The 25,145-nt window shown below is 40.7% G+C and overlaps 1 protein-coding gene across 15 annotated transcripts in view; it reads left to right on the forward strand.

The window, feature by feature from the left end:
- The window catches only part of AAK1 (AP2 associated kinase 1), a 167,767-nt gene that overhangs the window by 135,814 nt on the left and 6,808 nt on the right, over positions 1-25,145 (forward strand). For 6 of the 15 annotated variants that reach the window (XM_073791281.1, XM_073791282.1, XM_073791283.1 and 3 more), the window contains one exon: positions 15,777-15,887. The exons of 5 other annotated variants lie outside the window; for them this stretch is intronic. In XM_073791281.1, coding sequence (XP_073647382.1) covers positions 15,777-15,887 — 111 coding nt within the window. Of the gene's footprint in view, positions 1-11,384; positions 12,655-14,082; positions 14,194-15,776; positions 15,888-17,142; positions 18,650-25,145 lie in introns of those variants that run through there. 4 more of the 15 variants (XM_019942707.3, XR_012325663.1, XM_073791286.1 and 1 more) reach the window with 4 other exon arrangements.

The following is a 25,145-nucleotide window of genomic DNA, read 5'->3' on the forward strand; positions in this document are numbered from 1 at the left end:
GGATTGGGTTGATTGTTTTTTTGATATTGAGTTGCATGAGCTGCTTGTAAATTTTGGAGATTAATCCTTTGTCAGTTGCTTCATTTGCAAGTATTTTCTCCCATTCTGAGGGTTGTCTTTTCATCTTCTTTATGGTTTCGTTTGCTGTGCAAAAGCTTTGAAGTTTCATTAGGTCCCATTTGTTTATTTTTGTTTTTATTTCCATTTCTCTAGGAGGTGGGTCAAAAAGGATCTTGCTGTGATTTATGTCGTCGAGTGTTCTGCCTATGTTTTCCTCTAAGATTTTGATAGTGTCTGGCCTTAAATTTAGGTCTTTAATCCATTTTGAGTTTACTTTTGTGTATGGTGTTAGGGAGTGTTCTAATTTCATACTTTTACATGTACCTGTCCAGTTTTCCCAGCACCACTTATTGAAGAGGCTGTCCTTTCTCCACTGTACATTCCTGCCTCCTTTATCAAAGACAAGGTGACCATATGTGCGTGGGTTTATCTCTGGGCTTTCTATCCTGTTCCATTGATCTATGTTACTGTTTTTGTGCCAGGACCATATTGTCTTGATTACTGTAGCTTTGTAGTATAGTCTGAAGTCAGGGAGCCTGATTCCTCCAGCTCCATTTTTTCTTCTCAAGATTGCTTTAGCTATTTGGGGTCTTTTGTGTTTCCATATAAACTGTGAAATTTTTTGTTCTAGTTCTGTGAAAAATGCCACTTGTAGTTTGATAGGGATTGCATTGAATCTGTAGATTGCTTTGGGTAGTAGAGTAATTTTCACAATGTTGATTCTTCCAATCCAAGAACATGGTCTACCTCTCCATCTACTTGTATCATCTTTAATTTCTTTCATCTGTGTCTTCTAGTTTTCTGCATACAGGTCTTTTCTCTCCTTAGGTAGGTATATCCCTAGATATTTTATTCTTTTTGTTGCAGTGGTAAATGGGAGTGTTTTCTTAATTTCACGTTCAGATTTTTCATCATTAGTGTATAGGAATGCCAGAGATTTCTGTGTATTAATTTTGTATCCTGCTACTTTACCAAATTCATTGATTAGCTGTAGTAGTTTTCTGGTAGCATCTTTAGGATTCTCTATGTATAGTATCATGTTATTTGCAAGCAGTGACAGCTTTACTTCTTCTTTTCTGATTTGGATTCCTTTTATTTCTTTTTCTTCTCTGATTGCTGTGGCTAAAACTTCCAAAATGATGTGGAATAATAGTGGTGAGAGTGGACAACCTTGTCTTCTTCCTGATCTTAGTGGAAATGGTTTCAGTTTTTCACCATTTAGGATGATGTTGGCTGTGGGTTTGTCATATATGGCCTTTATTATGTTGAGGAAGTTTCTGTCTGTGCCTACGTTCTGGAGGGTTTTTATCATAAATGGGTGTTGAATTTTGTCGAAAGCTTTCTCTGCATCTATTGAGACGATCATATGGTTTTTCTCCTTCAGTTTGTTAATATGGTGTATCACATTGATTGATTTGCGTATATTGAAGAATCCTTGCATTCCTGGGATGAACCCCACTTGATCATGGTGTATGAGCCTTTTAATGTGTTGTTGGATTCTGTTTGCTAGTATTTTGTTGAGGATTTTTGCATCTATGTTCATCAGTGATATTGGCCTGTACTTTTCTTTCTTTGTGACATCTTTGTCTGGTTTTGGTATCAGGGTGATGGTGGTTTCATAGCATGAATTCGGGAGTGTTCCTCCCTCTGCTATATTTTGGAAGAGTTTGAGAAGGATAGGTGTTAGCTCTTCCCTAATGTTCAATAGAATTCGCCTCTGAAGCCATCTGGTCCTGGGCTTTTGTTTGTTGGAAGATTTTTAATCACAGTTTCAGTTTCAGTGCTTGTGATTGGTTTGTTCATATTTTCTGTTTCTTCCTGGTTCAGTCTCAGAAGGTTGTGCATTTCTAAGAATTTGTCCATTTCTTCCAGGTTGTCCATTTTATTGGCATAGAGTTGCTTGTAGTAATCTCTCATGATCTTTTGTATTTCTTCAGTGTCAGTTGTTACTACTCCTTTTTCATTTCTAATTCTATTGATTTGAGTCTTCTCCCTTTTTTTCTTGATGAGTCTGGCTAATGGTTTATCAATTTTGTTTAGCTTCTCAAATGACCAGCTTTTAGTTTTATTGATCTTTGCTATTGTTTCCTTCATTTCTTTTTCATTTATTTCTGATCTTTACGATTTCTTTCCTTCTGCTAACTTTGGGGTTTTTTTGTTCTTCTTTCTCTAATTGCTTTAGGTGTAAGGTTAGGTGGTTTATTTGAGATGTTTCTTGTTTCTTAAGGTAGGATTGTATTGCTATAAACTTCCCTCTTAGCACTGCTTTTGCTGCATCCGATAGGTTTTGCGTCGTCGTGTTTTCATTGTTATTTGTTTCTAGGTGTTTTTGTTTTTGTTTTTGTTTTTGCGGTCCACGGGCCTCACTGTTGTGGCCTCTCCCGTTGAGGAGCACAGGCTCCAGACGCGCAGGCCCAGCGGCCATGGCTAACGGGCCCAGCCGCTCTGCGGCATACGGGATCTTCCTGGACTGGGGCACGAACCCGTGTCCCCTGCATCAGCAGGTGGACTCTCAACCACTGCACCACCAGGGAAGCCCTCTAGGTATTTTTTGATTTCCTCTTTGATTTCTTAAGTTATCTCTTGGTATTAAGTAGTGTATTGTTTAGCTTCCATGTGTTTGTATTTTTTACAGATTTTTTCCTGTAATTGATATCTAGTCTCATAGCATTGTGGTCGGAAAAGATACATGATACGAGTTCATTTTTCTTAAATTTACCAAGGCTTGATTTGTGACCCAAGATATGATCTATCCTGGAGAATGTTCCATGAGCACTTGAGAAGAATGTATATTCTGTTGTTTTTGGATTGAATGTCCTATAAGTATCAATTAAGTCCATCTTGTTTAATGTATCATTTAAAGCTTGTGTTTCCTTATTTATTTTCATTTTGGATGATCTATCTGTCCATTGGTGAAAGTGGGGTGTTAAAGTCCCCTACTATGAATGTGTTACTGTCAATTTCCCCTTTTATGGCTGTTAGTATTTGCCTTATGTATTGAGGTGCTCCTATGTTGGGTGCATAAATATTTACAATTGTTATATTTTCTTGGATTGATCCCTTGATCATTATGTAGTGTCCTTCTTTGTCTCTTGTAATAGTCTTTATTTTAAAGTCTGTTTTGTCTGATATGAGAATTGCTACTCCAGCTTTCTTTTGATTTCCATTTGCATGGAATATCTTTTTCCATCCCCTCACTTTCAGTGTGTATGTGTCCCTAGGTCTGACGTGGGTCTCTTGTAGACAGCATATATATAGGTCTTGTTTTTGTATGCATTCAGCCAGTGTACGTCTTTTGGTGGGAGCATTTAATCCATTTACATTTAAGGTAATTATCGATATGTATGTTCCTATTCCCATTTTCTTAATTGTTTTGGGTTCATTATTGTAGGTCTTTTCCTTTTCTTGTGTTTCTTGCCTAGAGAAGTTCCTTTAGCAGTTGTTGTAAAGCTGGTTTTGTGGTGCTGAATTCTCTTAGCTTTTGCTTGTCTGTAAAGGTTTTAATTTCTCCATCAAATCTGAATGAGATCCTTGTTGGGTAGAGTAATCTTGGCTGTAGGTGTTTCTCCTTCATCACTTTAAATATGTCCTGCCACTCCCTTCTGGCTTGCAGAGTTTCTGCTGAAATATCAGCTGTTAACCTTATGGGGATTCCATTGTGTGTTATTTGTTGTTTTTCCCTTGCTGCTTTTAATATTTGTTCTTTGTATTTAATTTTTGATAGTTTGATTAATATGTGTCTTGGTGTCTTTCTCCTTGGATTTATCTTGTATGGGACTCTCTGTGCTTCCTGAACTTGATTAACTATTTCCTTTCCCATATTAGGAAAGTTTTCAACTATAATCTCTTCAAATATTTTCTCAGTCCCTTTCTTTTTCTCTTCTTCTTCTGGGACCCCTATAATTCGAAGGTTGTTGCGTTTAATGTTGTTCCAGAGGTCTGTGAGACTGTCCTCAATTCTCTTCATTCTTTTTTCTTTATTCTGCTCTGCAGTAGTTATTTCCACTATTTTTTGTTTGTTTGTTTGTTTGTTTTGCGGTACGCGGGCCTCTCACTGTTGTGGCCTCTCCCGTTGCGGAGCACAGGCTCTGGACGCGCAGGCTCAGCGGCCATGGCTCATGGGCCCAGCCGCTCCACTGCATGTGGGATCTTCCCAGACCAGGGCATGAACCCGCATCCCTTGCATCAGCTGGCAGACTCTCAACCACTGTGCCACCAGGGAAGCCCTATTTCCACTATTTTATCTTCCAGGTCACTTATCCGTTCTTCTGCCTCAGTTATTCTGCTATTGATCCCTTCTAGAGAATTTTTAATTTCATTTATTGTGTTCTTCATCACTGTTTGTTTGCTCTTTAGTTCTTCTAGGTCCTTGTTAAACGTTTCTTGTATTTTCTCTCTTCTATTTCCAAGATTTTGGATCATCTTTATTATCATTATTCTGAATTCTTTTTCAGGAAAACTGCCTATTTCCTCTTCATTTGTTAGGTCTGGTGGGTTTTTGCCTTACTCCTTCACCTGCTGTGTGTTTCTCTGTCTTCTCATTTTGCTTAACTTACTGTGTTTGGGGTCTCCTCTTCACAGGCTGCAGGTTCGTAGTTCCTGTTGTTATTGGTGTCTGTCCCCCACTGGCTAAGGTTGGATCAGTGGGTTGTGTAGGCTTCCTGGTGGAGGGGACTAGTGCCTGCGTTCTGGTGGATGAGGCTGGATCTTGTCTTTCTGGTGAGCAGGTCCACGTCTGGTGGTGTGTTTTGGGGTGTCTGTGGCCTTATTATGATTTTGGGCAGCCTCTCTGCTAATGGGTGGGGTTGTGTTCCTGTCTTGCTAGTCGTTTGGCATAGGGTGTCCAGCACTGTAACTTGCTGGTCGGTGAGTGGAGCTGGGTCTTGGCGTTGAGATGGAGGTCTCTGGGAGATTTTTGCCATTTGATATTACATGGAGCTGGGAGGTCTCTTGTGGACCAGTGTCCTGAACTTGGTTCTCCCACCTCAGTGGCACAGCCCTGATGCCTGGCTGGAGCACCAAGAGCCTTTCATCCACACGGCTCAGAAAGGGAGAAAAAAGGGAGAAAAAAAATAGAAAGAGAGAGAGAGAGAGAGAGAGAGAAAGAGGTAAAATAAAATAAAATAATGTTATTAAAATAAAAAATAATTATTAAGCAAAAAAATTTTAAAGAGTAAAAAAAAAAAATCGGACATACAGAACCCTAGGACAAATGGTAAAAGCAAAGCTATACAGACAAAATCACACACAGAAGCATACACATAGACACTCCCGAAAAGAGAAAAAGGGAAAAAAGTGTATATATCTTTGCTCCCAAAGTCTACTTCCTCAATTTGGGATGATTCGTTGTCTATTCAGGTATTCCACAGATGCAGGGTACATCAAGTTGACTGTAGAGATTTAATCCGCTGCTCCTGAGGCTGCTGGGAGAGATTTCCCTTTCTCTTCTTTGTTCGCACAGCTCCTGGGGTTCAGCTTTGGATTTGGACCCGCCTCTGCGTGTAGGTCGCCTGAGGGCGTCTGTTCTTCGCTCAGATAGGACGGGGTTAAGGAAGCAGCTGATTCGGGGGCTCTGGCTCACTCAGGCCGGGGGTAGGGAGGGGTACGGATGCAGGGCGAGCCTGCGGCGGCAGAAGCCAGCATGACGTTGCACCAGCCTGAGGCCCGCCATGTGTTCTCCCGGGGAAGTTGTCCCTGGATCCCGGGACCCAGGCACTGGCGGGCTGCACAGGCTCCCCGGAAGCGGGGTGTGGATAGTGACCTGTCCTTGCACACAGGCTTCTTGGTGGCTGCAGCAGCAGCCTTAGCGTCCCATGCCCGTCTCTGGGGTCCGCGCTTTTAGCCTCGGCTCGCGCCCGTCTCTGGAGCTCCTTTAAGCAGCGGTCTTAATCCCCTCTCCTCGCGCACCAGGAAACTCAGAGGCAAGAAAAAGTCTCTTGCCTCTTCGGCAGCTCCAGACTTTTTCCCGGACTCCCTCTCGGCCAGCCATGGTGCGCTAACCCCCTTCAGGCTGTGTTCACACTGCCAACCGACCGAAGCCGGAGCCTCAGCTCCCAGCCCCCGCCCGCCCCGGCGGGTGAGCAGACACGCCTCTCGGGCTGGTGAGTGCTGATCAGCACTGATCCTGTGTTCGGGAATCTCTCCACTTTGCCCTCCGCACCCCTGTGGCTGCGCTTTCCGCTGCAGCTCCGAAGCTTTCCCCCTCCGCCACCCGCAGTCTCCGCCCGCGAAGGGGCTTCCTAGTGTGTAGAAACCTTTCCTCCTTCACAGCTCCCTCCCACTGGTTCAGGTCCCGTCCCTATCCTTTTATCTCTGTTTATTCTTTTTTCTTTTGCCCTACCCAGGTACGTGGGGGGTTTCTTTCCTTTTGGGAGGTCTGAGGTCTTTCGCCAGCGTTCAGTGGGTGTTCTGTAGGAGCTGTTCCACGTGTAGATGTATTTCTGATGTATCTGTGGGGAGGAAGGTGATCTCCGCGTCTTACTCTTCCGCCATCTTGAAGCTCTTCCTACTTTTATCCTTTAGCTTGTCTGTATTTCCCAGATTTTATACAATAAACATGTATTATTTTTACACTAAGGTAGAAAACAATTGCAGTTTGTTCTTTTTTCAAATGAGGAGCAAGCTTCGATATTCCCCTACCTCGTCACCCTGTTCTCCTGGCCACTCATGTCTGGGCTGAGTTTGCACGTTGAACAGCTCTCTGCATTTCCCACAACCTGTCACCTTGAGGCCACGCATTTTAGCTCCTGCCCATGTCACTGAGGAGCCCTCCAGGTGTTCTTCCCTGCCATCAGTACCAGTTCAGAGTTCCAGTGTCATCGCTAAGCAGTCCATCTTCTAAGCCGCCAGTTCGTACTTCCTGTTTTTCCCCTCACACTGGACGATTGAACTTTTAGAGGTGGACAGCACCTTTACATTTACCTTCATTTTATCAATAAGAAAACTTAGATCCAGAGAGAAACAGTGATTTGCCCAAAGTGCCACATAGACTTAGTGCAGAACCCAGGTCCCCTGGCTTTCAGTACCTTTTCTTCCTCTACTAGACCATGCTGCCTCCACCTCCCACTTCACTTTATTCAAGGAATTTTGCTTATTCTGTTCTCATACCAAGGCATTTGAGTAAAATCTAGAACTTCACCTGCCTTCACTACCTAGTCTCAAGCATCCGTGGCCGGCTGACCTATCTAGTCCTCTTACTTAAAGGAGATGTTAATCCTCTTTTATGGCCTAAGTACTTCAATTTATATGCACATGTACACACATTAATTCTGATAACTATGCCCATTTAATCCTAAAAGCCCTTTAAAGTAGTTCCTATCCTCTGTTTACAGGTGAGAAACTGATGCTTAGAAAAGTTAGGTAACTTAACTAACTTAAACTCAGGCCCTTTGACTCTTTCATGTTGCTTATTCATTTGGGAGGATTTTGCAGACCCCAAATGAAAATGTATAGCATCACAGTAAAAGATTAAATGTTTCTCAGGAGGATTAAATCATTGCAAAATACAATTTATGAATTATTTCTGGTTTTCGTTCGTCTGTCACTCTGTATAATTGAGAATTAGTGTGTGTCTTTGTGCATTTCAGGTATGAACTGTCCTAGAAGATATGTTTTGTTTTTGCATCCAGAGAAGCCATTTCCCATGATTCAAGTAAAATTTAAAAAGTCTTTGTTCATTATGTAGCAACAAGTCTCGTCATACGTGTAGAACTTGATCAAGGTTTTGGATGTAAAGAACACTTCCTGCATAGTTTCCTAAATTCACCGCCTCTTCTCTGCTCTTTCCCACCCCGGCATGATGATACATGGCCTCAGAGAGTTTTTATAAAAATGTGAGAGAGAGGCCAGAATTCATAAAAGGAAGGATATCAAAGCCAGACCTTGATGCACCTGGGAGGCCTCCAGGCTGTGATTTAGAGACTGTCAGACTCCCGTACCTCCCATTACAATCTTTCCCTCCCATTACAATCTGTCCTCACATTCTTCATTTACAGTGACCAAAAATGACCAGTAATAGCTTAAAATTTATCTTCTAAGAGTCTGTACACTTTAAAGCAATCAAAGCCTTAGTTAAACCAGGAGATTGAATCTCTATACATAAAGCTCTGGGTCCCAGTCCTAGCTAGCTCTGTGGCTTACTTGCTGTAAGATCTTAGGCAAGTTACTTCACCTCTCTGGAGCTGTTTCCTCATCTGCAAATGAGAAGGCTAATTGGATAAGATCTAAAGTTCCTTCCAGTGTTAACATATCTTTTATAACTTGACCATTGTGCATGGGACCATGTCTGTGTGAAAACACTTTCTCCTCTGGTTATGGAGCCAAGCACACCCTGTAGGCAGCATGTGGAGGAAACGTTGAAGTCAAGTCCAGGCTCTACCATGTCCCATCTGTGACTTTGGGCAAGTCACGCATTCTCACGTTTTCTGATGTCCACTCTCAACTGTATCAGTATTCCCAAACCCAGGTTTTTTTGTGAATAGTGAATGAAAATGTTTGACATTGAACTCTACAAATGCAAGTGACAACCGTTGTTATAATAGCACCTGGGAGTCAGTACTGAGTAACCGACAGCCGCAAGAGCCCATGGAGTGAAAGAAACCATTTTTGCACAGGCTGCCGACGTGACTTATGCAGCGGCCCTGGACTCTCACTCCTGTTTTTCTGCCTGATGTTACTCTGACCCCTGCTCCTCCCTCCCACAGTTCTAAGATTTGAATATTCCTAAGCAGCACTGACCATCCAGATTATCTGTGTGAACAGCCTGTTACTTCGAGGTTTGGGCAGAAAAGAGTGTGGCAGTTTACCCCAACCCCACCCCATTCCATCTTATGATACAACACAGGTACGCACGCATGCACACACGTACCCTTTTACCCTCATGTTTTTTACTAATGGCTAATTTTAAAAATCAGATTCTTGTTGAAGGACCTGCTTTTTTGCCATTGATCCCCTGTTCTCCCCACCTCCCCAGTGAAGCCAAAAGGCAGAGATTTGACAGAGAGACGAGAAGGAACAGGAACTGGGGACACAGAAATTAAGAAGAAACCTTCCCTGCCTTCAGGGCTGCCGGAGAAGCGAAAGCACAGTGTTCCAGAAAGTTCCTAATATGGCAGGGAGGGTGGAGAAAGGCTTAGAGATGATGTTTGAGTGACTAATACAAAAAGGTTAGGGGGAGGTGTCTGTATTTTACAGATAAGGAGATCTGTTTCAGGAACTGCCCCAGGGTCACACCCAGTCACTGGAGAGGCCAAGACAAACTGCTGTATGAAAAACAAGTAATGTTGGGGCCTTTACTTTTTATCCATTGCTTCACAAGATTGCAAATATCTGAGTGCTAAAAGTGATAGAAGATCATTACTTTTTTTTTTTTTTTTTTAAGTGAGAGAACCTTTCGGGGTGGGGGGAATAAAACAAAAGCTAGTGTTCAGAATAATGAAAAATCAGACTTTTGGGGAAAACCATCTTACTTTTGCCAGTATGCTGAAAATTGTCCAAGATATTTTAAACATCTTTTCTTATAATGTCCTGTACAGTTCAAGATTAGTGCTGATGTTATTATACTTGTATACTTGGTTAGAACCCTGTTTTTTTTTCCCTGCTGATGAGAGGCTGCTTCCTTCCTCCCTTCCTTCCTTCAATAAAAATTAGGTATAAATGAGATATGTAGCATGTTGGTATTTAATTCAAAGATAGCCACATATTATACATTTCAAAGATGGTAAATTGGTTTCACGTATAAAAATGGCTTTTTCTGCAGTATGTTAACTGTACCAAAGCAAATTATCTTGCCAAGACGCTAAAATCCATTATTTTGTTTCATCTGTGTCGTTATAGATCACCTAGATTACAGATCACCTAAAATTTGGTTTCTGTCCCTCAGTGAATATCTATTTCATCTTTGCTTATCTTGATTCCTGATAGCCTAGAAGAATACAGATTCATTAAAATGTCATACACACATACTTGAACTTTGCATTTCTTTTTCTCGGACATTTTAATTCTAGCTTTATCTTAAAGGCAGTTTATTTTTCTGATAGAAAAAACATTGTTCACAGGCCTTTAACTGGGCAAATTATAGAATGTATGTGGTCTCAGTCTCTTTGTAAGTAAAAGGAAGTATGAGCTCTTAATTCCCTTCTTTCTGTAAGAGTCTATGATTCATTACTTTGTGTCAAGTTAATGCTCTGCTTTTTTTTTCTAATTACTTGAGAAACTTTATTCTAATGCTCTACTTTTAATAGGTTACAGGTAGAGTTGTTGATGGATCGGGCTAAAGAGTTGTCTTGGAAGGATCCTTAATGTGTCCGTGTTATCACACATTAAGTTATCAGGTGTGACAAATCTGGTGGCTTCTCGTGTCCTTTTGTTTTTTTAGCCAAAAGACATCAAAAGTAATCCATCTGCAGGCTTGGGTGAATTTTGTGAGATTTGACAGTTTAATAATAAGAGTATACCAGGGGTGTCACAAGCTCTCGGTTGGCAGACAATAAATGATTGTTAAAGTTAACTTAGGTGTGGTTTCATTGCTTCTCTTGGTGAGTCATAAACCATTTCTAAATGCATGACAAAAAAAAAAAAAAAGAGAGAGATTCAAAACTAAGCCCAGGAAGAGATATGAATACACAAAGACTTATATGCATATGTTTATGGAAGCTTTATTTTTAATAGCTAAAAGCTGGAAATAACCAAATATCCATCAGCTGATGAATGAGTCAACAAAATGTGGTCCATTCATACAGTGAAACACTACTCAGCAATAAAACAAACTACTGATGTATGCCACAACATGGAGGAATCTCAGGAACGTTATGCTAAATGAAGGACATCAGAAAAGACTACATACTATGTAGGAAATGGTAGAAAAAGCAAAGCTATAAGGACAGAAAGCAGATGAGTTGCTGCCAGCGTCTAGGGGTAAGAGGAAGGCATTGACTAGAGAGGGGCACAAGGGTCCTTTTTGGGGTGATGGAACTGTTCTACCTCATTATTTCCGTGGTGCTTATGTGTACAGTTGTCAAAATACATCAAATTGTACACTTAAAATTGGTGGCTTTTATTCAGTGTAAATTATACCACAAATTTAAAAACAAACTTAGGGCAACATCTTGAATGCCTTACAAAGTGACTACTTCATTTGGGGAAATAATCATTTTTAAACTTGGAGAGCCTATTTTTAACAAGATACTAGCAGTATTTATTTTTATGCTGAATATATGTAAAATTTTGACCCCTAAAATGTGTTTGTATAGAAAATGGTAAATGGTCGGCTTACTTGAATATCTCATTGCATTTTTGCTTTCTCTTTACTTCTCTGCCCAACCTAGAAAAACTAATCGAGGGACTCAAATCTCCTGACACTTCTCTTCTGCTCCCTGACCTCTTGCCTATGACAGACCCTTTTGGTAGCACTTCTGATGCTGTAATTGGTAAAGTCATCATCTCTGTTTCTTCAGTCATGCATGATATGTGTGTCTGTTTCAAAAATGGCAACTAACTGGTTAACAGATCCCTACTGAGTATAGCCCTGCTGAGGAGCGGAAATGCCACGAAGCCTCCTGGTGTTGGAGTGATGCCTTGTGCTAACCCAGAAGCCAGGGCTGTTTAATCTCCCTTGTTATCGCCCCAAACGAAGTGTTATCTCTGCCTTTCAGCAGCACAGCGCCGTTATTTATTCTTGAAACACTGAGATTTCTAGAGTGAATCTCTTGTGAACTAAGGGGAATGTGGAAAAATTCACATTTCGTTACAAAAGCTTCATGAGAAAAGTTGGTTTCCAGGTGGACTTCACCTTTAGTAGATTCTTCTTTCGAAGGCCTCCGTATGTGCCAAGTGTCAGTAACTGAGAAAACATTTGCCCCACGTTGAGGCCCTATGAGTAGAATCCGGGGCAGGGGCTTGATCTGCTTGCTTTGACATTTTCTTGTGCTCCAGCCGCAAGGCAGGCAAGACCTATAAAATGTCCGGGGCCCCTGTACTACAGGAGCACAAAGTCCTAGAACTCAGAAATGCTATGACCCTTCGGAGAGATGTTCCTCCAGCTGGGGCATGTCACATGGTAAAGAGTACCTCCAGCTACAGCACGGCATGGGATTTGAGGTGGACTAGTGGCCTTTGCAAGGCACAGAGCATGTTTGGCCCCAAGTTTATCCCTTAAGAAAAGCACAATTACCAGAAGACATTAAGGTGCCTTTGAGCCTATGTCTTCTGACACGTAAGAGGTCTGCTTGAATAGCTCGCATTCAGCATTTATCTGTAAAAACTGAGAATCACCGAGACTAGCCACCGTGGTTCACCTTGCACGTGCCTGCTCTGTCAGTGAAGCCCAGACACTCGAAGCAGCAGAAAGAAAGCAACTTACTGTGCTTTCCATCTTACCTGAGATGGGCATTTTAGAGACATGCAGCAGAAAGCCTTCACAGAATCATCCAAGGAACCTTCTGATTACCTTTCCCTTACCCTTTCCTCTCCTCTCTTAATGCTCTGTTACAAAAGAAAAAGCTGATGTTGCTGTTGAGAGTCTGATACCAGGACTGGAGCCCCCGGCGGCCCAGCGCCTCCCCTCTCAGACGGAATCTGTGACCTCAAACCGCACAGGTCAGTCAGGAGTCTCTGGGGCTGCAGGAACTGGTCAGTTCGGGGAGCCCTCTGAGTCAGGCTTTCCACCTGCGGCAGATGGTCCTGGGCTTATTTCACAGCCTGGCTAGTTCCTCCTGGAATGGGTGCTCTGCACTACAGCCCCAGCTTTAGATGTTGAGCAATGTGTTTCCTCACTAAAGAGTAGAGTACCTTTTTGGAGCCATGTTCTTTGTAGAGCGATACCTGGGCTTTCTTTGATTTCAGTCTGTCTTTATTGAAGGTTTTTGTCACTGGTGGCAGGTTCCCTCTACTTCCTTAATTAAAGAACTCTGCCGAGTTGTAAGGATGCCCTTAACTCCTCCTGGGTACTGAGCAGTCTTTTGGATCTAACAATGTCAGTGATGTCCATGGGGGCTCGTGTTATGTGTGTTAACATTCTATTCCCAGCACAGAGCTTTAATCACATCTAGGTGATTTGCTATTAAATTGTAGGCAAAGTTGAAATCTTCCCTGGATCCATTCCTTAACTACATTTCCTTAAATACAGATTTGATAACCTTCATTTTTATTGAGTCCATAATTACCTTGATAAAAGTGTCCACTTTGCTCACTTGGAACAGAAACAATTAGAAGTCTAGGAAATATGAGAATAAACTCACCCAGGTTAAAAAAAAAATGACACAGAAGACAATATGGTTCTTTTTCCTTGTGCTTACTTGGCTGCTTTCTCCCAGAAAACAATTTATGTGTTGAAATACTTGAACTCTGAATTTAATCTTCCTTCTGTTCCTTAACTAAAAGCAAAATCATGTGTTCCAAGGAGCAATTCAGATTTAAAGAATACTAATAAGAGACAAGATCATTCTATTTTGAATGAGGATTGGGTTGAGTTCTAAAAAAGTACTGCCTAATCATGCCATATTCTGCTAATAATAAGCCAGGGACCACCCCCTTCTTGTCAGCTTGGATACCTCATCTTATAGCAACTTTTTTCAGTGAATGTTTAGGGAAAGTTTAAGTGAAACTCTTTAGTTGCAAAGTCCTTTTTCCCAAATGGCATTTGCTGAGAACTGAGTTGCCAAAGTTTTATTGACATCCAAACCATTTACTTGCTTAACCAGCAACCTCTGAGCAAAAAAATTCTTCCATATTTATATATATCTGTTAAGAGAAGTTTAGAAATACATGTTTGTCTAGATGAAAGTACAGGGTGCTTAACGGGTTTCTTTTGGTTTTCCTTCTCCCGCCTTGGCTTGTAGGTATAATGTATTGGGTTGGCCAAAAAGTTCGTTCGGGTTTTTGTACGCGCTTACGGAAAACCCGAACGAACTTTTTGGCCAACCCAATAAACGCAGTAACTTAAAGGCTAAGACCTAACCTCGTGATATTGTTGTGTGTGCCATTTAATGCCATCACTGACCTGGGATGCTGTTAATCGGGACTCAGATTCTCTCACCGGGGAAGATTCCCTGATTGATGGCTCTCTGCTTTCTAACCCTACTACTGACCTTCTGGAAGAATTTGCCCCCATAGCGATCTCTGCTCCGGCCCATAAAGGTAAATGCTTTCCTCTTCTTGGGCCCACATGTATCCTTAGCGGAGAAAAACTGAGCAACTCCTGAGAATTTTCCTTGACAAAAGGCTTTGCTAGTGAAGTTTTTTAACCACCTCCTTAAGTGGAAAACTTGAGTTTGTACCCTTAGCCCCTGTGTTAAAGTTCCTCTCAGTAAGAATATTGAATCAGGCTGGGACAACAGACTGTGGAGATGTTGCTTTCTGGCAGTCACCTGGAATGCAGATATTCCATGCTTTCTATTAAAGACAGAGCTACATACCTTGGCAGTCAGCTCAGGGTTGAGTTGACTGTCCACTAACTGACTATAATTAGATATTTGTTGGCCTTAGAACTTAAAACTGTTTCATTAAATCAGATTTAAAGTTTTTTGATAGTGATCACTACAATAAAGAAAAAAGCATCATTCTTCAAAAGTCAGTCTCAAAGATTGAACTCGTAAAAGTTTTGAATTTTAGTTAACCTTTGAGTCATGATTAATTACTGGATTTCTCTTTCTAATCTACTGTTTCCATTTCTTAGTCTTGGGTTAATACTGGTTTGAAATTCTGAGGGACAGAGGTAGCTTGAATTGAGTGCTATTCAGTGAGTAGTTCGCGAGAGTGACAGGCACTATGCCTGGCTTACCGTAGGCAGGCATTCACTAAACTTTCTGGGCCTAGATAGTGAACGTGGTTTTCTGGAAGGAGCAAATACATATTAAAGGAACCGCTTGTAAGTCCTTTCTGAAGGAAATTTAGGAAGGAAGCCTCCCTGAGATGACTAAAAAATAATTAGCCTTTGGTTTGCAATGGTAATAGCTGAGTTTTTGTTTTTACCCTTAATAGCATTAAAATGACCATGTTTTTATAGAGCATGTAGAAAGAAGTCACCTATTTAGCCAATTATGTCTGACAGGAGTGTGTCAGCAGCAATGAGTAATTACAGAGAAACATCACTTGCAAAATAGGTGCTCAGCTAGCACTTGCTTGTAGAATGGAGAACTTCTAGTAAACTTCAGCTTGAAATCTCAGTGCATGTGATCTTCTGCCCCAACATTACTGGGGCATCAGTGTTTGAATGTCTTTTTTCCCAATCACAGGGCAGTGAGTTCTTTCAGAAGTATTCTGTTTGCCTTGTATACACTGGTTACTTCTTAAAGGGTGACTGATTATCTCCACGCTGCCCTTGTTTTTTGAGTGTTTCTGGATATTGTTAGTCCGGCCTCTGTTTGCTCAATAAAGAAGATAAATGACTAAATCCCGTGCCTTTGTGAATTACTGACGGTGAAGAGATATCTCACAATAACTACATTAATGGCCTTATAAAGGCAGGGAGAATTCTTCCTATAACACTTCTCCCTTCTCGTTTATGGAAGTCTTAACATGGCCAGCTCTGAAGCAGTTTTTTCTATTTCCCCAAGTTTTCCAGCTTTACTACTTTTATTTCAACTCAGGAAAATAAGCATTTTCATCTTTAAAAACAACAGTGATTGTACAGTTGGGAACTGTGTGCCTATTATGTATTCTCTCATTTGCTAATCTCTACCTCTGTTGTTTCTGCTTGTGTACTTGCATTCTGTATTAAGCTGCAGAAGATAGTAATCTCATCTCAGGTTTTGATGTCCCTGAGGGCTCGGACAAGGTGGCAGAAGATGAGTTTGACCCTATTCCTGTATTGATAACCAAAAACCCACAAGGTAAGAAAGAGAGGATGGGGAAAAGAGAAGAGTTTGACATCAGCTCTCTTCAAAATAGTAATGTACCTAATCTACAAGGTGTGTGTGGGGGAGGAAGCATCAACATTTAACGAAGGAAATTGGGGGTAATAACAATCATTATGGGCTGGACCAGTGTAGATAGATGGAGACACAGGTAAAGGTACTAATATAGGTATCTTAAAGCATGACCATGGTGTTTATTTAGAGAGAAGAAAAGTAATATTTGACTAAAAGTAATAGTTTGACTAAAAGCTGGTTTTTACAAAAGTGTCAAGCTAAAAATAAAGTGATCTTCAGTCAATGGAAACCTGAAGATATATATATAAAAAAAAAACAACGCACAGGATATTTCTTATCATGATTAGAACAATCTGTAATAAATATTCTTCCCAAAGAGATTAACAATGGTACTTTGATATCATTTGCATCTTTTGGACATTTGTGGAGCATGCTTTTTCTTCTTTGTTGTTTTAAAATCATTTGACCATGCCGTAAAACACTGAATTGCCCTAAGACCATATATATATACATATGTATATATGTATATATATATACACACACACATATATATATATACACACATATACACACATATATATACATATATATATATAGGTGTTATTTACATTTATTTATTTATTTATTTTCTACACTCAAAAACCCAAAGCTGTTTTGTTTTTTTTTTAACATCTTTATTGGAGTATAATTGCTTTACAGTGTTGTGTTAGTTTCTGCTGTATAACAAAGTGAATCAGCTATACTTATACACATATTCCCATATCCCCTCCCTCTTGCATCTCCCTCCCACCCTCCCTATCCCACCCCCCATCTATATATTTTTAAAGCATGTTTTTATTACAGTAGTCTTAATAACCAATTCCTCCCCAAATCAGAAATTACGAATTTTTACTTTACAGGGAAATGAGTTGATGTTATCAGGAAGTTAGTGTACAGCCAGCAGTTCTCAGGCAGAATAGATATTCATTTGAAAATAGCATCCTCTTTGCAAGGTCTCCTGCCTACAGTAGGGTATGCACACAGTGCTTGAACGTTTGGTGGGAGGTGGTGGATCGCTAATTTATATGTTTAAAAATTAACATCTAAGAGTTTGCAAAATGTAAATTGTTGTTTCTCTAGGGTGTTTTGGTTTGTTGTGTTTCTCCTTTGCTTGTTCTGCACATCTAAACCCTAACCCTCTGTGTTTTGTACTGAATTCCTATCTCTCCACTTCCAGGTGGGCACTCTAGAAACAGCAGTGGGAGCTCTGAGTCCAGTCTTCCCAACCTAGCCAGGTCTTTACTGCTGGTGGATCAGCTCATAGACCTGTAGCCGTGACCCAGTAGCAGATGCAGTTCTGTAACCTTCATACCGTAATATACATTTTCATTACAGAGTTAAAAGAAAATGATTTTTTTTTAATCTGCAAATAAGGGGCTTCTAGCCCTAATCTCCTACTACCCCTTGCCTTCTCCCATAGAGATGATAAGGAAAGAAAATCACTTTGGCCCTCCAGATACTCCTTGGCCAGCTCCTCTCTGTTAGTTTGCTGTGTTTTCTCATTACCCTTCTTCAATAGCATTATCTTAAATCAAACGCTAGATGCCATGAGCTTCACCTCTGCTGGAATCGACTCCACCAAAAGCTTAACTGTAACTGAAACTAGTGAATTGACACCTTTGTCTCATTCTTGCTAGGAATGGCCTCCCAAATCAATCCTCCCAACCCCATCACCTTTGGCCAGTTGCTGATGAATGTGTTTCTCTGTTTTTGCTTTTTATGCTGCTGCATTATCATGAGGACATGGCTTCTTCAGTTGGTCTTAACTCGAGGTAGTAACCTGGAGATGGGTGCGTGGTTTAAGAGAGGGTAAAACTGACTGATGGTGTATGTTTGGAAAGAGAAATTGAGCCCAGCTCTAGCCAACCAACTTTGACCTTGTTTGATCGTAGACTTAGCCAAGGGATTTCACACCCCATGCAACCTGCCCAGCATTCGTCCAGCACTCTGGCTTCCATTGAACCGTGATTTCTCAGATCTGGAGACATGACTGCAAGTACTTGAGATCCTTGGATAAAATGTGTACATTATATAAATTCCAAGTATTGCCATTCCTTTTCGTGTTAACTGTCCCAAGCCGGGATCTCAGAATTAGACCAAAACCAGACAGTGGTGGTAATATGATACCTTTTATTAGAAGACTTTTCATGGGGGGGTGGATGGGGGAGGGGAAGGAATTGTAGCAGAAACAGATGTATTTTTCTTGTGATTTTTATTTTGAATCAAATATTGTAAATTGTGTATAAATGAAGATGCTGAATAGTTCTGTTTCCACTTGGCGTTTCAAGTCCGATATCAGGTGTCTGTACAGGGTTTTGATCTCTTTCCCTTGTATAACTAACTACGCAGCAATCCTACAGTGTAACATATGGAATCATTTTGAGTAGACTTGTGTGTTGCTATAAGCTTTCAGCAGGTCCTCTGTCTTTGTAGAATAAGCATGTTGTTTATTTTCAGATAATCAGAAATAAGTATGCTGACACACTAGGCACAGTTTGACTTGGGCTACTTACCTTTCTTTCTCTCTGATGTTTGAATTGAAGGATGCAGCCAATGAAATATGTTCAGTTGGTTTTCCTTGGCATCCTAGATTTAAAAAAACAAAACAAACCATAGTTTCTCACTAACCTTAGAATATTGTTCATAAAATAAATAAAGGCCCCTGCACTGATGTGACAACATGACTCATGGTCACCCTCTGTATATGTCCTTACTCACCAAAGTATATTTTTTTCCTTACATGCAAAGCAGTTTTATAAAATCACCCTTTTGAAAGAGGTAGGCACAGAGAACCCCATTTGGTTCTCTTCCTTGAGTGCCATTTTCATGGTCAGAAGGGAACCTCTTAGTTGATCAGATTTGTACCAATAAAATTCCAGGTCCATTTGCTCATTTCCCTGTCTAGCACTTTTGTTTCTTCTTCTTCACGTTTGCTCTTTAAGGGGGAAAAAAAGAAAGCTGAACAGCAACAACCGCCTGCAAAACCCTGTACCTTGGAGGTCAAGCTTTGACCCCAGCAATGTGAGAACAGCCTTTGAAAGGTATCAGAGGAAAAGTCGGAACCTTTCAGTCTTCCTTCTGACTTTAAGTACTTCCGTGTCAGCTGAAACTAGACACACTAAGTACAGGCCTCTGTTAGGATAATGGGTCATTTCCAAAATTGAGGGAGGCACAACCTACCTGCTGAGGGTTAAAAAAGATATCCTCGGGCTTCCCTGGTGGCGCAGTGGTTGAGAGTCCGCCTGCCAATGCAGGGGACACGGGTTCGTGCCCCGGTCCGGGAAGATCCCACGTGCTGCGGAGCGGCTGGGCCCGTGAGCCATGGCCGCTGAGCCTGCGCGTCCGGAGCCTGTGCTCCGCAACGGGAGAGGCCACAACAGTGAGAGGCCCGCGTACCGCAAAAAAAAAAAGATATCCTCGAAGAGCTCTCCATGATTGGAGAGCAGTGAAAATGGGACTTGGTTTGCCCCTTTATGGACAGGAATATTACTGACGATCAAAATGGTATTCTTTTTCCCAGACATAGAAAGAATATATAAACTAATGAAAGAGATGTTTATTTTTAAATAAGAATAATGTTTTATGCTTATGTTTTCCAGTTTGATTTTTTTTCATATATACATGTTAGAAATATATTGAAATATCTAGTTTCTCAATTTAATTGAAACCACGAAGAGTACAGTTTAGAAATTAGGTAAGTGTCTCTAAATTATTCCTTTCATGTATTACCCGTAATCACATTGAGATATATTATCTAGTCATTTGGCTCAATAAAGCTTAATGGAGAATGTTAATGAAAATGAATAGACTAGAAACGAGAGAGACTGGGTGGAGGAAGCCTGAGGGGGATAATGACATGAAATTATCTTGAGTTTATTCTCTAGGAGTAGGGCTTCAAAGGAGAGAACTATTTTTCTGCTAAAGAAGACATGTGAGTGACTTGATAAAAGGGACCTCTTTAGTTTATAGCATCATCCTTGAGCTAAAAGGGTTTATTTGAGATGAGTATAGTATGCTAATAATTGATAGAACTTTGAAACTGTAGACTGAGCTACAAGAGGGACCTTAGAGATTATTCTAGTCCATCCACTTCATTTCACAGATGTGGGACCTAAAGCAGGTGGTGGGAGAAGAGACCCGGGCAGGACAGGCCACCTGGGAGCTTGTCCTGACCTTTGCCAGTCCCTGGCCTAGTGGGGCTTCAGCAGGGGCTTCACTTCTTAGGGCTGCTCCTTACTGACAATGATGGGTTTGGACTAGATGGTTTTTAAGGTTACAGAATTCTAGGGTTCTAAGTATTTATTATGATGCTTCAGCAGGACTATGAAGGAGTTATATAATCCTGATGTTCTTCAGTTATCTTCTGTAGCTCTTACTATTACTGTAGCAGTATTTACATTTTAGAGAATTACAATGGGCTTTCACTAACCCGGGTTGCTCTCTCTCTTGGTTATCTGAAGAGACCCGTAAATCATCACAGAGTGTTGGACATAGATTTCCCTTTTTTTTAATATTACACACACGTATCTACCTATTCCAACAAAACAGTATCAGAAGATTTCAATTTTTTTAAACTGTATAATTGAGGACCTGCCATTTAAAAATGGACAAATAACTGTAAGCATATGTTTCTGATTTGCTTTTATTCCGACTGTGCAAAAGTAGTACCTGTACCAGAAAACATCACAAATTGGATTTTTTTCCCTTTACAGCATTCAGATAACTAGATCACCAAATTCGAGTCCCAGTGTTTTTAAAAGCACAGCCCTCAGAGGAGATAAGCTTTAAATGGACACTTCTAAATGTGATTATAATTAATGATTTCTTTAGCAGACATATCAGAGTTGTGATACCTAATTGAGTGTTCCCTTCAAAGGCATCTGGTTTTACTTGGGAAACATACTTATTCAAATGATGCTGCCACCATTTATGTTATTTTTGAAACTTCTCTCCTTAGAAATATTCAATACTATCAAGAAAGATAATAAAATATAAGAAAATCAGTTGTATTATCTAATTAGTATCGCTTTCAGCATCTGAAAGTAGTATGCTCTCTTTCTTGATCTTTTCCTACCACTCTTGGTTCTAAATAACATTTAGATGTTTCCAAAAAGCAAAATCACTCGCCTAAGCTGAAGAGTGGTTACTATTGAAGATAGTAAGAAGAATGAATAATTCACTGAAGATTCCCAGAGAGGACCTTATAATGGAATGTGACAGCAATCAGTCTTAACTTCCTTAATATTCTGAATAAGAGAACTTATACGATTTCGCCTGTCTTTAGTATGGTTTGGAAAATTGAAAGATAGGGGTTTTAAAATACCTCTGAAAGAGGTTGTCACTTTGTTCAGTGTCATTTGATACTGGACTTGGCTCTTCCCAAATTAGAATTATAGAACTTGGATTGCTAGTAATTATAGGGGAACAAATCCAGGAAAAGAACCTGTTTTTCTCAAGATGAAATATTAGCTTTGTTTCTAATCCTTTTTTCGGGGTCTCCTGAGATAAATGATTCAAAGCAACACAACCTCTCCCCGCCGACCGCCCAGGTCAGGAACAGTTCTGCCTTCAGTAGTGCTGGGGGAAGGAGGAGACTTTTGGGGTTGACCTCAGCCCAGAGGTATGGAGGCATATGAATTCAGCTGAACAGATGCACATTGTAGAGAACTTCGGCCAAAATAAAGTCTCCCATGCCGATGTTTGTCTATAGTTCCAGGAGTCTTAGCTTTCTCAGTCTGTAAGATTCAGGATTCTGTAGCCATGAACTTAGACTTTGGGGATAAAAATGACAGGATTGCCCAAAGTACTGAATTAAGCAGATTAGAGGCTGCCAGGCAGAACAGAGAAACTATTAGATGGATACTTAAAATGGTACCTTTACTGAAACGCTCCAGATATTACAAAGCCATCTTTTATTCCTCTCAAGAGACTGTAATTTTACCAGCACAAAGTTATTAGCCTTTTCCTTTTCCCCACTAGTAATGTTCCTAGAGTTGAATGTGCTTGGATTTCTTGAGTCAGAATGAATCCCAGATGGCCTCCATTTCAAATAATCTGTAACAAGATACTATTTTGTTTCTCTTGGGTTTCCTTTCACTGTGATGGGGGAGAGAGGTTCTTTGGACAATGCTGATCTGTGCAGCAGCATGGTAGTTGCTAGAATGGAAGATATCTTCCTGGTTCCCACTCTGATGTAGTCTTGCCCTAGGAGTATTCTCTGCCCTGTCGCACACGCCCTCATCACACGGATGTGTATTCACCACAGACCTTTATCCTGTCCTCCCAAGAAGACAAAGCAAACAGAGGTACATGAAGCTATCTTATACAGAAAAATGTGAAATTTGAACTTTGCTACACAAGTATTGTATAAAAAACAAGTCTGTAAACAAGTTTCTTATGTAAACATACAGGAAAATAAAGACTTTTATCTGTTAAAACAGGAGCATGATGTTCAGAGCTATAAATAAATAACTTACAGTAGCTGCTCTTTTCCTGATCTGAAAACCCACTTTTGCAAAAAGGATTTAAACACATTGTTGAGTGACCATAAGCACCTGTGCACAAGGAAAGTGCAGACACGTATGAGAGACGTGCAGAGGACATTTTAATGAGTCATGGCTACCCCGGCTTCATCTGCGGTCATAGAGAGTAAAACCCCTGTGAGCCTGCATTTGATATGACCAGACATGGAGCTGTAAAAGGGAGCACAGATTTGCAGCTACCCTCCTCTAATTTAATCTTTAATGTACCCAGGCCAATTTAATTAAACATTTTATGTTGGCAACGGCAGTTTTATGCCCAGGGAGAAATCTCTCTCGTTTAATTGCTCTGTTGGCTTGAGAGACCCAGCGCCTCTAGCCAGTGTTGTCCCCCATCAAATATCTTATTCGCCAGGCGTGGGTTTTAATGCAACTCCACAGCATATGGTAGAACCCAGTGCTTAATTTTATTATCTAAGCAAAAGGTCATGGAAATTACTAGTTTGATGTACATCTCCTGATTCCCTGATTCAGCTCTGAGAGTGTGAATTTCATTTGGTGCTACATTTCTGAAGTTCTTGTAAAGGGTATTTTGCTTTCTATTTGCTAACTATATGAGAAGGTTTCCCAATACTCCAAGATTTCACCTTCAGTTTTGGGCAAGAATTATGTCTTTGACACTCCCTATAACTGTTATTTCTCTTTATAGTTTGGGAGAAAGTAAAATTCTGGTCACGCATGATATATGGCACTCAGGAATATCCAGCCTGCAATTTAAGTCTTCAGATTTTCATTCTTTTTTAGGAAACATGGCCCTCACTGTCCATCAGATAAAATTTCCAGGGTAAACCTATTCTAAATTATTCAGCACTTTGGGTTGCTTTGGAAATTAATAGGGAATTGGTGAGGAGAGTTGCCAAAGCATCAGATACTTTTGAGGATGCCTTCTTTCTGAAGCATATAAGCTCTTACTGAAATCGACATTAATTTGCAGCCCCAAAATAGACTAAAATGGAGTTATTCCTAGTGGAAGTGTCAAAAAGTGTGCTTAACCTTAACCTGGCACACAGTCCTACATCAGAGCAAGAAAAAGAAGTGTGTTTTGACTTCTTGCTTAATTTAATGTGCTAAAGCAAAATGAAAAGAGGCATGACTTAATTTGAGGAAATTAGAACAAAATGCCCTACCTTAAGCTTCCTGATAAGGAAGACCCTTATGCTTGATAAGGGAGACCCTGACCCTGTGAGGCCAGGTCCCAGGTTTAAGCCCAACGCCCCCGCATCACTTCCCACCCCTACCCCAAGAACAACTGCCTAGCTTTATTGAGTTTTCTAGTCACAGGGCATCTGCTCTGCATGCCGTTGGTTTCCAAAGGAACTGGGCCAAGGCACTGAGGTTAAATTAGTATAAATCTTTCATTGCTAGTAGGCAGACTGCTTCCAACATGTTTTTCTGACAGTACAAGGCTATATTCATATACAGGGACTGTTCACCCTGAAAATACATGCTTTCCCTCCCTGCAATAACACACGCATATTCAAAAAAAAAAAACCCTCTAACTGCCAACAAGATTTAATGTCTATCTTCTGTTTACAGTTATTTAGACTCTGTCCTTCTCTTGACTGCTTTGTTTCTTGTGCTGCCACCACCAAAATTCCCTGAGGGAATGTGGATGTCTGCGTGCCCCATACCCACTGCGTGTCTTTGTTCTCCAGAACGCCAGGCTTGGAGGGTTACAAAGGGTGGTTGCTCTCAGCCTTGGTCATACTGCACCTCCTCTAAAAGGAATGGAAAGGTTAAGAGATCTGGCCTTCAAGGGAAAATCCTTTAAAGGTGCTTTTCCAATCCTGTAGAGCAGATTCATGTTCAAAGACAGAGACGGAATAGGTCTGGCCTTGTTTTGAAGGACTGGAGACTAGTTCTCCTTTCAAACTTGATGTTATAGTATTTTTGTGACTATATATAAATTTTTAAAAGTTGTCGCAATTTTAGGTGTGATTTTTCCTATTCATCATGAAGGTCATAGAATATGCTCTGAGTTGGCAGATTTACAGTTGACTTGATCAAGAACTCACTTTTAACGTAAGTAATTCAGATAGGTTAGGAATGCCCTTCTAGCCTGTCTGACTCTGCACGTGGGTACCCCTGCTTGGTACTTTACAGCTCTCACAATGTACTCTAACACTGCAGGCATCCGAGATGCCCTGCGTTCTATAGGTAGCTGCTTTTTGGAGGTCTGTGCACACAATTTGATTTGACTACGTTCCATTTAAATTTCCCCAGAGCACTAGCTTCAGTCAAACGAGTGCTCATTTTCATTATTGGTTCCCATGGTGGCCAGAGTTGGTCATGACTAAATTTGCCAGTTTTCTCCTAAGAGATATTTTGCTCTCCCACAGAACCACATCAGCTTCTAGGGTGGTTTTGGAAGATGAGAAGTCATGACTTAATTTGGGGAACTAAAAACTGTCCAACTGATAACTGTGTTAGAAAGCAGTTCAAGGAGTTTTGGGGGCCATTCGTACCACTTTGCTCAGCAAATCTTATCTTGGAAAACTTCTCTGCCCCATTTCATTTGAATTTCCCCACAGACATCATCATCTGGGAATCACTGTGACAGATCTCACATCGATATACTTGCCTGAGAGATTAGAATTATGTCTTTCCACATATATTGCAAAGGAGAAGGTGTTCTGTTTAT

The sequence above is a fragment of the Tursiops truncatus genome, chromosome 14, assembly GCF_011762595.2.
Source record: "Tursiops truncatus isolate mTurTru1 chromosome 14, mTurTru1.mat.Y, whole genome shotgun sequence".
In the NCBI taxonomy this organism is placed as follows: domain Eukaryota; kingdom Metazoa; phylum Chordata; class Mammalia; order Artiodactyla; family Delphinidae; genus Tursiops; species Tursiops truncatus.